Here is a 14,050-nt window from a genome sequence, read left to right as displayed (position 1 = left end):
GCTGAGATGGTGTCACAATTCGAAAGCTTTGTTATCCCTTTTAATGTCGCATGGTTGTGACCGACATACTTGCGTAGGTTCGGGTCGCTCACATTTCAAGTGTTGAATGACGGTTGCATAAGTGCGACATCTTCCCCTGCCTCTGACAGTAACTTAAGTACATGTAGCAGGCTGAGCTCTGTGATTATTGGTGTAACTGAAGTGATGTATCAAACACAGCTTCCGCATTGTCCAACAGCTTACATGAATTCGTCGTGGAACTGTAGGTTCTGTGGTGTTCCACATAATGGACTGTTGAAGAGGGAGATTTCACTTGATCGAAAAACCCAAGTGATAGTGAGCCCAGAATTCATGAAACCAAATGCTGTCACCATGTATTACTGAAGAACAACACGTAACAGAATGATGAACAGTGGCGTTATTTTCACGGGTATGAAAAGCAGTGTAGCTGCATTCAATATTTCAAGGCTGGTGCAATAAACACAAATCTTCGAGTTGTTTAGATAGCATAATCAGGAAGACCGCTGTAACAAGCGAGGGCAAAGCATAATTAAAAAGCCGCTGCCTCAGATGTGTCATTGGTATAAAGTACGCATTAACACATGCAGCAGATACAGTCCATAAATTGCTTTACATACAGATATGAAATGGTATATCTGCACATTTTGATAAAATTTTTAAAAGGTAAAGAGGTAAGCCCCCCTTTCCGTTATTTCGCAGCGCCGCTGAAAACGGTTTGGTTAATGAGTGGAAATGTGCCCTCTGCCAGACAAAAATCAACGGGATGGCCACATAAAGAGTTAGAAATCCTACACATTATCCAATAATTGGTAGTGGTACGTTTAAAGGTAGAAATATGAGTATTGGAAATACACCTAATGGGCACATTTGGCAGACAGAAGTCAGTTCAAGGCACATTATACGGCACTGATTACCAGCAGAATCGACAAGAGGATAGAACCTAAAGCACTTCTCAGGAAGATTATGTTGGTACTAGTAATAAGTTTTCTTCGCATTAAACTGAGGCCTCGTGTCAAAATGGGTGACTCGAACCACACAATGAACTAAAGTGGATCTAAAAAGTAGCGACAAACTTTCCTTTAGCTTAATGTGCCCTCAATAACAATGTGATTATGGCTAGCTCCTGCGGAAGAACTGTCGCAAAATTTCCTTCATAATTTCCTTCATGCGATTATACTGGCTGCTAGCAGAACGTCATTGTTGGGAGCTCGGTTTAGCGGAGGCAACTAATGCACGTTTTGACAGCTTGGGAACGAAGAGTAGACTGGCTTCATTCCCCAGTAAAACAGGTTTGCCGAGTGGCTGTGGTGTAACCCTCTCGGGAAGCCGCCTCCCTTCCATGAAAGAGCAGGGGGCAATAGTTCCCAATTAGAGGCCAGGCGAGGTAATTAAGTTTCCCAGAAGCGAGCAACGGCGTTTAGTGGTGGACGCTCGCTACAAGGGCTCCCCGAACACCTAGAATGCCGGATGGTTGATGTGGTTGGCAAGCCGTGGTGTTATGAAGCGCTTGCCGAGCTGTCTTTCGCTGTCGTTTTCGCCTGCTCATTAACTCTGCCCTGTCTCGTTCCTGCTTTCCATCGGCTTCAAAATTTCCTGGCAGATGCGGGCAACCTTGCATGGCATAACCGGCCACGGTTATATTTCGTCATGCCGTCATTATCGTTCCATTGTCGCCATTCTAGTATCGTCATCCCATTGTAATTATGCCATTGTCGTCATGCATGACATTCGCATGTTCCAACACCACAAATTTGTTTAAAAAAGCGTTTACAGTTGAAAATATGTTCAACATTTTGTCGCTTGTTATATATTCGCAAATGGTCGCGGAACAAGAACAAGATTCTTCACAAACTCTAATGAACGCTTTGCTTAAACCGATTCCCTTAACCAGCGGGATCTGCAAATTTTTCTTCATACATAGCGCCAGCGCTAAAAAAAGTGATGCCCTTTCCCCAGACGTGGCCTCAGAAAAACCTTCTGATTTAGACCTAATTTTGCATCAACAAAGTTTGCTGACGAATAGCGCCTGCTCGCGAAATTCGTTCCTGATTGAGCATGTGGAAGGTGGCGCGAAGATGTAGCCGCCGTAAGCACGGTTTATCTAGACCGGCCAGCCATGGTGCAACCAGATCTTGGGAGCGGGCGACACTGCGGCCGCTGAGTTTGAGCGCGCCAGCGTGTGCTATTATTATTGTTCCGTAGTAAAATCGCGCAACGCAGTCTGGGGGATCAGCCATAATGTGTTGCATCCTTTCAATAAGGAACACTCGCGCTACCTGCACGTGAGCCCGTATTCTTCTTCGCCTGCTTTCCAGGCGATAGTCGCGCCGCTACAGGGCCCCGCTCCTAGTGCGAAGCGCCATTGAAAAAAAACTCCAATGGTAAAGGAAAAGTATGCAGATGGTGTCGTCATTGATCGTCGGGTTCACGCAAACCGTGAGAAATGTACCAGGCGGCACCGACAGCGTAGGTTGTGAGCGAGACGCAGCCACAGTCATAGCGTAGTATGAATTCAGGACCTGCCAAATGTCGTAGATGCCCGGGCCTCTTGAAGTCAAAATCTCCAAAAGTACACCGTCTGGCAGCGCGGGATTTGCGTGGAGATAGCGCAACTGTTGGTCACTCATGTTGTTGACATAGAAGTGATTCTCGAGCTGAAGAAACCAGATGGCAGAGCTGCTCCGGAAGAACTTCGGTAGACCATGCATCCGCGGAAGGTGTGAGCACAAAATATCAGAAGACTCGCATGCTGCTGCTTGCGGTGATAGCATCATGCTTGTGGTATCGGCGTGCCTGCGGGAGTGAAATTTGCACCTAGGGAGCCGTGAGAGAGCCTCTGAATTGGTGACGAGTGATGTGCCCCCGAATGGAAAGCGGACAGCTTGCGTAAACATCTAACAAAGGAGAGCGACGGGCCGTAGAGCAGCTGAAAGCACTCGCGTTCGGCGCAGCGAATTCCTTAGAAAGAGTCGTCGCGCAGCTGTCGTTGAGCTGGGGAGGAGGCTCACGGATCGAGTACAGGTTTGATGCTGGGGCCCGCGCGTGCTGAAGATCGGCAAGGGTGGACGCAGGTGATGTGGGCTGACAAGACGCGGAATGAGGTGACGGTTCAAATGGCAAGAGCGGTTTTGAGTGAGCGCTCGAGCTACGTAGTGCGCAAAGACGGCTGCCCGCAAGTCCGCGTAGACGGCGAGGCTGGGGCATGACAGCCGTAGCCTTGAACACAGCCGTAGCCTGGAACCTTGTTGAGAAGAAAGTGGCTGTCCAGCTGGATGAACCAAATCTCCGGCATGTCGATGCAGAAATCCCGGACGCCCTACATAAATGGCACGTCTGTCAAACCGCGTGAAGCCACGTCACTCGTCTTGGTAAAGTCGGTGCGCTGACGCTGGCATAGGTGGGCTCGGTCGTCCGGGTCATCGATTTGTGGAAGGCGGCGCGAATAAGGAGCCGCCGTTGCCATGATTTTGGCCAGCCAGCCATAGTGCAGCTGGATCTCGGGAGCGGCCGATACTGCGGCCGTTGAAATCTAGCGCGCTATTGTTTTCTATTGTCGCGCTCGCTCCACGTGAGATCATCTTCGCCTGCTTTGGAGGCGATAGTCACGCCGCTACAAGCCGGCGCTGTAGCTTAAAGAAATATTTGAACGTCTCTTCTTTTTCAAAGCAACATTCCGTACACTACACATGAGTAATTACGGTCCCATAGACATGTCATATGTGTGATATGTAATAATAATGTAATGGAAATAATGAAAAGCTCACACTAGAAAAGAAAAGAAAAGCTTTTGTTAATTGCAACTATACTCTCGGTCATCTTTGTTGAGGTCATGCTCCTCGGTGGTGAGGTGACGACGATTGCCATGACTCCCTTGATGTGGCAGTTGGGTCGCGCTAGGAGCAGCCACAAGGTGTTCGGCGGCAACCCTGCTGGCGAACGTGCAATGCACGCATGGGGGCACGTGGGAAAAGGATGCGCCTACTGTATAATGTCACACGAAACAACTTAAAGTAAAAAGCAAGTCATATGTGCTAATAGAAGCAAGAATTAGGTTAGACCGAATGTGTCAGGACATCGGACAATCAAGCTGGCACAGAAGTATTTGCTTTATTTTTTTCAATCACGAACCAATCGTCAAGAAAAAACAATAGCTTTCGCTCTTCCGGAGCACGGCGAAGTCACGAGTACTTTAGCACGCTGGAGGTCTCGTAGATACGCCTCAGGAGCGGGTAGGTGCGTCCGCACTCCCCTCGCACATCGTCCAAGTCCACGTCGACAGCCGCAACGCACATGAAGCGCCAGTGCATGAGAACCTTGGCCGCCTTCTCGAAGACCGTGAACTGGTCCTCGTGCGCAACCCACGTGAGGTTCTCGGCCGTGTAGGCGGCGTCGTCCTCGATCCTCTTGACGCGACTGGGCACCACAGCGCACACGTCGGAGAAAGAGGTCTTCGCTGGCTGCCCTGGCTTCACCGGGTCGCCGACGTCTCGTTGCGACGGCTGTCTGGAAAGCGTCGCCCATTCAGTTTCACTTTCTGAATTTATTTATGAACTGGTGTCTCAAAGCAAGACGCATTATCTGACACAGCATAATAAAGAGCTCCTGATAAATTTTCATCATCTGGTATTCCCTAGATGCACCCTGAGCTAGTGCACAAGCGTCTTTTGCGTACAGCACCAATCCGAATTGGGCCTTTGGGGTAGGGAATCGAGCCCGAGAGGTTGTATTCAACACAGTCACTCAGTAACGCGTTGTTCCATGTTTGCTTTAGCGGTCCAAATATATGCACTTCTATTGAATAAGTTAAGGGAAAATGAGACATCCACCCAATCGTAGCACTTGCTACAAAGGAAACCCATACGGGTTCCTCGAAAGAAAAGCCTCGCAGTTGAAGAAAAATTCATCCTGGTGCGGGACTCGAACCCGGGACCATCGCCTTTCCAGGGCAGCCGCTCTGCCTTCTGAGCTAACCAGGCGACTAGCAGATGGCAGCGCGAAGTCCTGGGTTCGAGTACCAGAAGAGGACCAATTTTCCTTCAACTGCGAGGCTTTTCTTTCGAGGAACCCGTATGGGTTTCCTATGTAGCAATTGCTACGATTGGGTGGTTGTCTCATTTTCACTTGTTTCTCTCCACATTGCGGGTTTTTCGCAGTACTATTACGTCAATTTCTATTGAATCTATCTATCCTAGAAAGTATCTGCCATTCTTCCTCACTATTAAACAGCGACCGTGCTAGGAAATGCTCTGCCGTCATATGCCCGGCCGAGTCATATGACTCGGGGGCGTGCAGTCTGTTGTACTTCCTAAGGGGCTTAAAGGTTTGCTTAAACACAGGGCCTGCGGTAGTAACGCTTGGCGCCGCTAGGTTAACGCAATCTAATTGTCGTTATCACTATTACCGTATTTTCGCGATTTTAAGCACCCCCCGATTCTAAGCACCCCCTCTTTATTTTCGGGAAAAAGTTAGAAAAAAAGTTTGCTTGCGAATCTAAGCACCCCCCTATTTGTTAGGAAGACCACGTAGCCAAGGCCGCCAAACGCGCTTGCTCACTCTAGAATCATTGCTCGGCGGACCTGCAGGCACGCGGTCGAGGCTTCTGTTGGACGCGTTTTGCGGCCATCTGACTCCGGAGGTAAAGACAAAGCTTCGTAACATCAATAGCGACGTGGTTGTGATTCCGGGTGGCATGACGCCAGTGCTGCAAACCCTCGACGTTTCAGTCAACAAGCCCTTCAAAGCGAATCTCCGCAAGGAGTACGAAAAATGGGTGCGAAATCCTGACCGGAAGAAGACGCCGACGGGAAAGCTACAGAAAGCGTCCCCATCAACCATCGCAAAGTGGATTTCGGACGCGTGGAAGAGGGTCCAAGTGGACGTTGTGGTCAAATAATTTAAGAAGTGCTCGATCACAAACAACTTCGACGGAACGGAAGACGACCTGCTGTGAGATACCGAGAGCAGCGGTTCAAACAGTGCGACGAACTCGAGTGGCAGTGATAGTGACTGAGCATGCTACACAAGCGGTGGGTTCACTGCCTACACCGATTTTTCTTTTAAATGTTTGTAAAATAAAATGTTATTTCTCGCACCCATCTCGGCGTGATGTCGCAGCGAAAAGAGTGAGGGGGGGGGGGTTATTCTAGATTTTTCGAATCTAAGCACCCCCCGTCACTTTGGGCATCGCGATCGTGAAAAAAAGGGGGTGCTTAGAATCGAGTAAATACGGTTTTGTTTTTATTATTATTATTATTATTATTATTAGTAGTAGTAGTAGTAGTAGTAGTACTAGTAGTAGTAGTAGTAGTAGTAGTAGTAGTAGTAGCAGTAGTAGTAGTGTTGCGCGTAACTAAAACGTGGTAACGAGAAATGTCACAGCTATATAGCTTCTCTCCACGCTCATTTCTGACCAGTGCTGAGACGCAAGGGTTGTGAGCGCGAACGCCTTACGTAGCGTCTCGTCAACTCTGAGAATGAACACGCGAGTGCGTGGCTTCGTCAGCTTCCCACCGCGGAGCGCGAGTGAAGCTAGCGCGGCCGCTCCTGTGCAGTGGCGCATAGGGGAGTCAATTTGCGTCGAGAACTACACTTGGGGCAGCATTTTTACGATTGCTGGTAAGTACATCGGGGCGTGGTGCAGGCGCGAGTAAGAGCGGATGCGAGAGAGAAAATCTGGGGGCCTTTGCTCCTTGAATACCCGATTTCACCTAGGCACTACGGTGGTGAAGTTTCTTTGCGCATGCTGCATGCGTTCGTACCTAGGCGTGCTGTCATTGCGGAGTTGGGTCGAATTTGTTTACGCTCGGACGCTGGCTGCCGGCGCGGTGAAACAGGTGAAGCAGCGGGCACTGACGTCCCATTTGGTGATCGCTGTGTGTGAAGGTGCGTCAGTCACACTTCCTGGCGAGTGCGGCGCTAGTGCTGAGTTAGTCATGTGAAGTTATGTCTTTGTCGGGCCTTACAGAACTCTACTTAAAAAAAATATCATCACTGATTTCCTCGTGGGAGCGATAGGGGCTGTAGTAGAGGTTGGGGATTCTCTCCTGGACTTTCCAGGAGCAGTTTTGAGTGGTCCCCTTTGAGTTAAATAAACGCACAGCGCCATAGCAACCACACTTTAACGGGATTGCCTAATTTCACGACGTCAGGATTATTCGCTCTGCGTCTCGTCCACGTTAGGTTAGGTTAGCTCAGGTTAAGGTCAGGTTTCGGTTAGCTTAGTTCACGTTAGCTTAGCGTAAAAGCCGTGCGGCTGGCGCGGCGTATTCCTACAACGTTACTCCGTGAGCATTATTGTATTTCTTTATCGGCCTCTTTAGGTTTGGCTAACGTTGGGTTAGGTTAGCGTAAGGAGCGTTAGGTCGTTAGTTCATTGTATTCTAATTGCGGTTGCAGGGGCTGGAGCGTCACCGGCGCCCTTTGAGCAACTAGTGCTTAACCGCGGTTTCTAAAACGCTGTGCCTTCTAGATTTTCAATATGTGCGGGCCGGCGTCTTCCATGATCTGTATTGCTCCCACGGAAAACATCTGCGATGTTATCACCTGTTCCACCGCGCAGGCAGCCACCCAAACTCGACCCCACTCCGTAAAGCCGGCACGCCTAGGGACAAACGCATACAACACGCGCTATGAAATTTCTCCGTAGTGCCTAGGCAGAGTCACACATTCAAGGAGCGAAAGCCCCCACATTTTCGCTCTCGCGGCCGCTCTTACTCGCTCGCCCGCCTCCGCAAGTGGCACGGCCCGCTGTACTTACTGGCAATTGTAAAGTCCCATTCGGGCGCCTCAGGCCTGCGAGTTGGTGAAGTGAACTTTGATCCCACGTGCTTTTGGCTGTTTTTTTTAGAAACCCGCAAAGGACAACACAGGAAGAGGGTTCTATGGGCAAACATAGCGTTTTAATGGAACAATGGTAATGATGGTGATAGCAGGTGAGTGAGGAAGAACTTTCCACACACTCCCCGGCCCAACTAAAACATTATTTTCATCTCCTTGGCAATGACACAGTCCAGTTACATCATGTACAAAAAATGATTGCATAATTTCGAGTAGGCCAGAGATTCTAAAGGAAACATCGCACGGGCGGTCTTGTTCATACTGGTTCGTATAGATCCGCCTTACGATCGTTTTACTTTGTTTCGTGATGTCACTTCTGCTCTGCACACGTCGTGGAGTTCGATGATGCTGCCGAACGTTGAGCATCATAAGCTGGCACTTGGTATCCTGTGGTCGCTTGATCGTCCTTAAAACGGTATGAATGTCATCACGACATGTGCAGCGACGACAAAGCACTCGGTGAAACAGATACCTTGTTGTCATTCCATAGCCTTGATTTTGCGCAGCTGATACCTGGTCTATGATGCATCGTTGTCCTTGCTTTACAGTATATCTGCGGCAATGGTGGTCTTAACGCTCGATGTTTGTTGTTTGTGCCAGGTAGGAGTTTTTTAGAGTTAAGCAATTAGTACTGAGAGCGGCAAACACGGCATTGGCGAGACGCTCTCCTTCCTTAATTGCGCAGCGAGGATAGGCCTGTTGTTTGCTTCACCTGTACTGGCTGGAATTTATTTGGGTTAGGTTGATGCGTGCGCCTTTGTAATCGTTAATACAATAAGTACGCGTTATCTTGCGTGGACGGCACCGTGACTCTTGGGTGTACATGAAGACTCCGTGGACTTCTGGACTGTTCATGAGAGATGTTGTCGAACCGCTTGTTGCTATTCGAACCGTTCGCATGTCCTGAACACTGTACGGAGCCTCTTTACACTGTACGGAGCCTCTAGCCGTTTACGGCTAAGGTTTTGTGAAATTTTCACATGTGCGAGAAAAAGCTATCATGATGATCATCATCAACGGCTCGTGCCACTGCTCTCGCGTTCGTCATCGCCTTCTTCCAAAGCTGGCTCCGATGGTATGGTATGGTATGATGAACTTTATTTAATGTCCTGAAGATCAACCCTTAGGTTGACGCAGGCGGCTCCCACGTCGGGACAGTAAGATTTAACCTCACCGCCGTATCATGGGCCTTCTGGACGGCCTGCACTTGATCGAAAAGACCTCCACTGTGTAGGACTCGCTGCCACCAATCTTTCTCCTTGTCACAGTCTGTGACGGTCACAGGACACTGCCAAAGCATGTGATCCAGAGTAATGATGCCATTACACTTCTCGCAATTGATTGGTATCTCTCTTTCAGGATATATCTTGTTAATAGAGTTTGGACTTGGATAAGTTCTTGTTTGCAACAATCTCAGAGTCACCGCTTGAGCTCTATTGAGCTTAGCGCGTGGCACTGGGAATTCCCTTCTGTTCATGTAATAATGCCTCGTGATTTCATTATGTTAGTAATTGGTGCCTGTTCTCCTCCTGTATATTATTAAGGTCCTGGTCGCGTGGTGCACGGATAATAAGTCCTCGTGCAGCTGCGTTAGCCATCTCGTTTAAATTCTTCCGAGATGGATCGACAGACCCCAAGTGCGCAGGAAACCAGCGGATTTCGATCTCTTGGCTTTCCAACTCACCGATCAGCTGGGCAGCCCTTTTGGTTGCAAAGCCATTGGTAATGTGTCTAATAGCCATCTTAGAGTCACTGTAAATCTTCGTCCACTTATTATCCCTTAAAGCCAATGCTATCGCTACTTGTTCCGCGACTGTCGTGTCTTTAGTCATGATTGTAATAGCGTCACGAGTGAGACCATCTGCATCTACTACTACTGCCGTAAAGGCTTTCTTTCCTCTGACCCACGCAGCATCTACAAATGCCGCATGTTCTCTGTCGTGTTCTATCTCTTGCAGGAGAGCTTTGGCCCTTGCCTTTCGTCTTTCCAGGTTGTGCACCGGCTGAATATTTCTGGGGAAAGGAGTCGTCTTGATTACCTCTCTTATGCTATCTTTTAGTTCTATTTTGCCTTCACATGAAATTTTGGATTCGGTTGGGCACCATCCTACCTCTTCTAGTATTGCTCTACCTGGCCTTGTTCCAGAGAGCCTCTCTCTGTGGGCAATTTGCTGAGCTTCAATTATTTCGGCTATTGTGTTGTGGAGCCCCAGTTTCATTAATTTGTCATCCGGTGTGTTAATCGGTAACCCCACTATTGTTTTGACTAGCCTTTTAATTAATCTGTTCAACTTGTTTATCTCTGTCTGTGTCCAAGTGAGCATCCCAGCTACATATGAGAAGTGACACAAGGCAAAAGCGTGGACCAGTCTCATGGCGCTCTCCTCTCCCAGCCCTCTGTGTCTGTTAGTGATTCTCCTTAGCAGTCTTATTACCTCCACAGTCTTGCTTGTGATGTGTCCTATTGTTCTTCCATTTGCCCCGTTTGCCTCCAGGAATAACCCTAAGACTCTAATGGATTCTACTTTCTTAATAGATTCGCCTGCCTTCGTGGTTAGTACTAACCTGGGTTCTTCCTCGGGAACGTATCCCCTCGGTTTTCTACCCCTTCTTCTGTTCTTGAGTACAAGGAGTTCAGACTTATTAGCAGAGCATTTGAGTCCCATGCCTTCTAAAATAGACTGTGCCTCATAAATGCTCTTCTGAAGTCTGCTTTCCGCATGTCCCATACTTCCTTCAGCGGTCCATATAGTCACATCGTATGCATAAATAGTAAAGTGAATGTCCTCTATCCCTTTTAATCTCTTTGCCACTTTTGACGTGGATAGGCTGAAAAGCGTTGGTGACAAGACCGACCCTTGTGGCGTCCCTCTGTCACCGAGATCCATCTTCTTTGATTTAATATCCCCGAATCTAAGGTGAGCTGAACGATTGCCAAGAAAGGTTTTGACCGCTTCATAGAGTTTTCTCCCCACTGCCAGTCGGTGCTGTAATTTCGGTCTCGAATTCTCGGTCTGAAACGTATCGTGGAATAAAAACACGAAAGTATATAACGAATGTGTATATAGAATATATAGCACGAACGAACATGAATGTATAAATAAATGTGTGTGCGTACCTTTCTTCACGATGACTACCGATAAAGACAATAAATGTGTTTATAACTTAGTGTAAAATTCTTTGTCACCTCTTTGTAGTTTGCTATACAGATTCGCGGGTCATTCACCTACAAAGAGTAGAATGGCTCATGGATTCTTTTGTTCGTCCTTGTGCTTTCGACGTGTCCAGGACGATGACATCAGTTGATAGCTTATTTGGTTCCGTCACCCACGTCACTAAATCAGATTACTACAGGTTTTCGGCACGACAATTTTGCATTCAGTAAGTACTTCGGTATCATTGAAGATTTGTGTCTTAATGCCGTTCTTTCTTTCACATTCTTCAATGCGGTCATTGCTTGAGGCTTTGCTTTCACAATCGTTTACCGCTTGTATTTTTGCAACGTTTCAAGGCACAAAAGCAGTAACACGATCATTTTGCTTCGGAGGATTCTCAATATCAAGACTGATTTTAGACTTCAGTGCAACCATTTTATCTCTTTATTCTACCTTAGGGGTATATTCTTCATATATTTCGTCGTCACAAGTAAGGAGTTCGGTGTTTTCGTCTAGGAAACAAAGCCTCTCCTGAAACATTTCGAGCTGGTTGTTAATGAGATGCAGTTAAAGCGTTGTGGCTACACAGAGAGCCGCATCAATATCGTAGAAGATAAGGCTTACCATTGTTCTAATTATTGCCCTATCCATGGTCCGCTTAGCCGCCTTGTAGCAGGCGCTGCTGTAGGTGGATAGGTGAGGGCAGTCGCTTCCGTTGAACTCCGCTCTTCGCCGTGAATTCAAGCGTGGGTTCGTCGACACTCGGTCCCTAGGGCGGCTCGGTCGTTGATTAATATAGCTCCCGCACTTCACGGCACCATTTTGTAGAAACCAGCGAGGACCACACAACACACCCGCTGCCAAGCCTGAGTGGCTATGGCGCTGCACTGCTGCGCAGGAGGTTGCGGAATCAAATTCTGGCCGCGGCGGCTGTTTTTCTGTGGGGGAGGAATACCTAAACGTCCTCGTCCCGTGCATTGTGGGCACATTAAAGATACCCCAGTGGTCAACAATAACACGAAGTCCTGAACTACGGTCTGCCTCATTATAAAATCGTGGTTTTGACACGTTTATACCCCAGAATTCAATTCCCACAGGAAGAGTGGTCGATAATCAAATATAGCGTTTTAATGGAACAACAGTGATAATGAGCAGGTGAGTGACGAAGTTTCTACAGCTGTGTCTGCTAAGCCAGCTGTCGCATGTAGATAGCCGGCGGATTCTTCACCATAAATCAACGCTGAGGATACCAGCACACTGCTGTCCATTGGCGAAGGAGGATTTGTCATTTTTCTTAAATGGGGGGGGGGGGGCGCAAACGCGGCCCAACTGCTTTTACTTGAAATAACCGTTTGCAGCTGTCGTCGAAGTTCATTGGGCTAAAGATGACGAAAAACGCGTGATATTACTGTACATAAATGCCAGGATGGATTGCGCGCGATGATGATATACTACCAAAAGCGAAACTTTATTCACGGCACCGCGGACTTCTCGTGCTCTAACAACGTAGCTGACTGCATAAAACCACGCCTCCAGGTGACAAGGCACTTACACAGGTTTGCTCCGATGCAAGGCCACGATGGCTGCACCGGCACAGTGTGGCAATGCCTTATTGCGTTCCCCCTGCGTTGGTGCGTTCCCCCAAAGTGTAGAGGTGTCTGTACCTTAACAGTAACTTGATTCAGGATTTAGTGTCACCGGGCGAGTCTCTGGCCCACGTAGGCCAAAATCGACAGAGCGCGTCTATGCACATTCAGCAATCCCTGCCTCGAACGCAACTGTGCCTGCGAACCAGCGTCACATTTTGCGGATTGCATCTCACTTCTTGGTGCATCACATTGTGTTCACGTGATTTCTCTCCTGTTCCCCTGTAATGATGAAGAACCAGCAAGCCGAAACGCTTCATGGCTGGTGCAACGGCTATCGCGTGAGCAGTCTTCCCCGATGTACGCATTGAAAACACCTGATATTTCCCATAAAAGATCACGCGGCCTCGTTCTCGAAGCAGGCACTCGTTCCACCAGCGAGATGACGCCACAAGCACGGCGCCTGCGCAGCACAAGCGGCAGCGCCAGCTACTCAGGGATGCCAGTGAGGTGAAGAACGCACAACAGCACTTTGGATATGTACCGCGCGGAAAGTAGGGAAAGGGAGACACAAAGTTGTGGCGGAAGCCATCTAAGATCATTATCGAAATGAGCGAGTGTTTCAATGCAAATAGCATTGGCGGCATACTCAGACAAGCTTTCTTTGCGCCTATCTATAGCTATCTAGCTTCCCCACGAAAAACGTGTCCCGATATCAGGTGTAAATGTAGCCTTAAAGACTCGCAGAAGGGTTACGAGAGTGCGACGCGAGTGTATAAATAAGCGTTAACTCTGGTGCGCGCTTAGCGCTTTCGCTTCCGATATCGTTTGGGTGTCTGAAGAAATGCCGTGGCTGGCGCCGGCAAGAATTAAAGCGCTCGGAGGGCTTGTCCAATGTGCGCCCCAAATTTTCTATGCGTGACACCAGTAGGCCCAGTATCAGTAGCTGCAAGTGATTAACGCTCTTTGCTCTAATTAACGGTCGCTGTCCTCTTCTGGTTGGCTGACGAGACAGTAGCTTTCATTCAGCTGTTCGGAGCAATCTAGGTGCATTTAGCAATTTCTGGTGCAAGATGACAAATCCTCCAGTAGCGAAATATTAGTGTTAGTCTTTTGCTTCGCAGAGAGGCTTTTTTATTTAGTTAAAGGGATCCCAAAAACATAAGTTATAGTAGCTGCATTAGTAAATTACCCTATTGCGATACCAACGAAAAAAAAAAGTAAAACGCTCTTACCACGAGGGGAGGCTTCCCAAGCCAGAAAAGATGCGACAAGGAAAGAAGCGTGGCAATGCCAACTTGAATTTCACACCGCAGTGACGTCATGGATGTGGACGGTGTTTAATATAGCACTGAATGTTTATACTATTAAAGATCGACTGCAATGTATTCCAAGAGGGTCGAATACAATAATGAGGAAGTTTTAAGGCATTTTATATCCACAAGGCCCAAG

The 14,050-nt window shown here is 48.1% G+C and overlaps 1 protein-coding gene across 1 annotated transcript in view; it reads right to left on the bottom strand.

Moving 5' to 3' along the window:
* Positions 1-4,107: 4,107 nt before the first annotated feature.
* The window catches only part of LOC135905213 (uncharacterized), a 29,158-nt gene continuing 19,215 nt past the window's right edge, over positions 4,108-14,050 (bottom strand). The window contains exon 4 of the mRNA XM_065436229.1: positions 4,108-4,524. Within this exon, the coding sequence (XP_065292301.1) occupies positions 4,200-4,524 (325 nt within the window). The 3' untranslated portion in view covers positions 4,108-4,199. The remainder of the gene's footprint in view (positions 4,525-14,050) is intronic.

The sequence above is a fragment of the Dermacentor albipictus genome, chromosome 3, assembly GCF_038994185.2.
Source record: "Dermacentor albipictus isolate Rhodes 1998 colony chromosome 3, USDA_Dalb.pri_finalv2, whole genome shotgun sequence".
In the NCBI taxonomy this organism is placed as follows: Eukaryota; Metazoa; Arthropoda; class Arachnida; order Ixodida; family Ixodidae; genus Dermacentor; species Dermacentor albipictus.
Note: the sequence above shows the minus strand (reverse complement) of the source record. Positions and strands in the feature narration are given on the sequence as shown.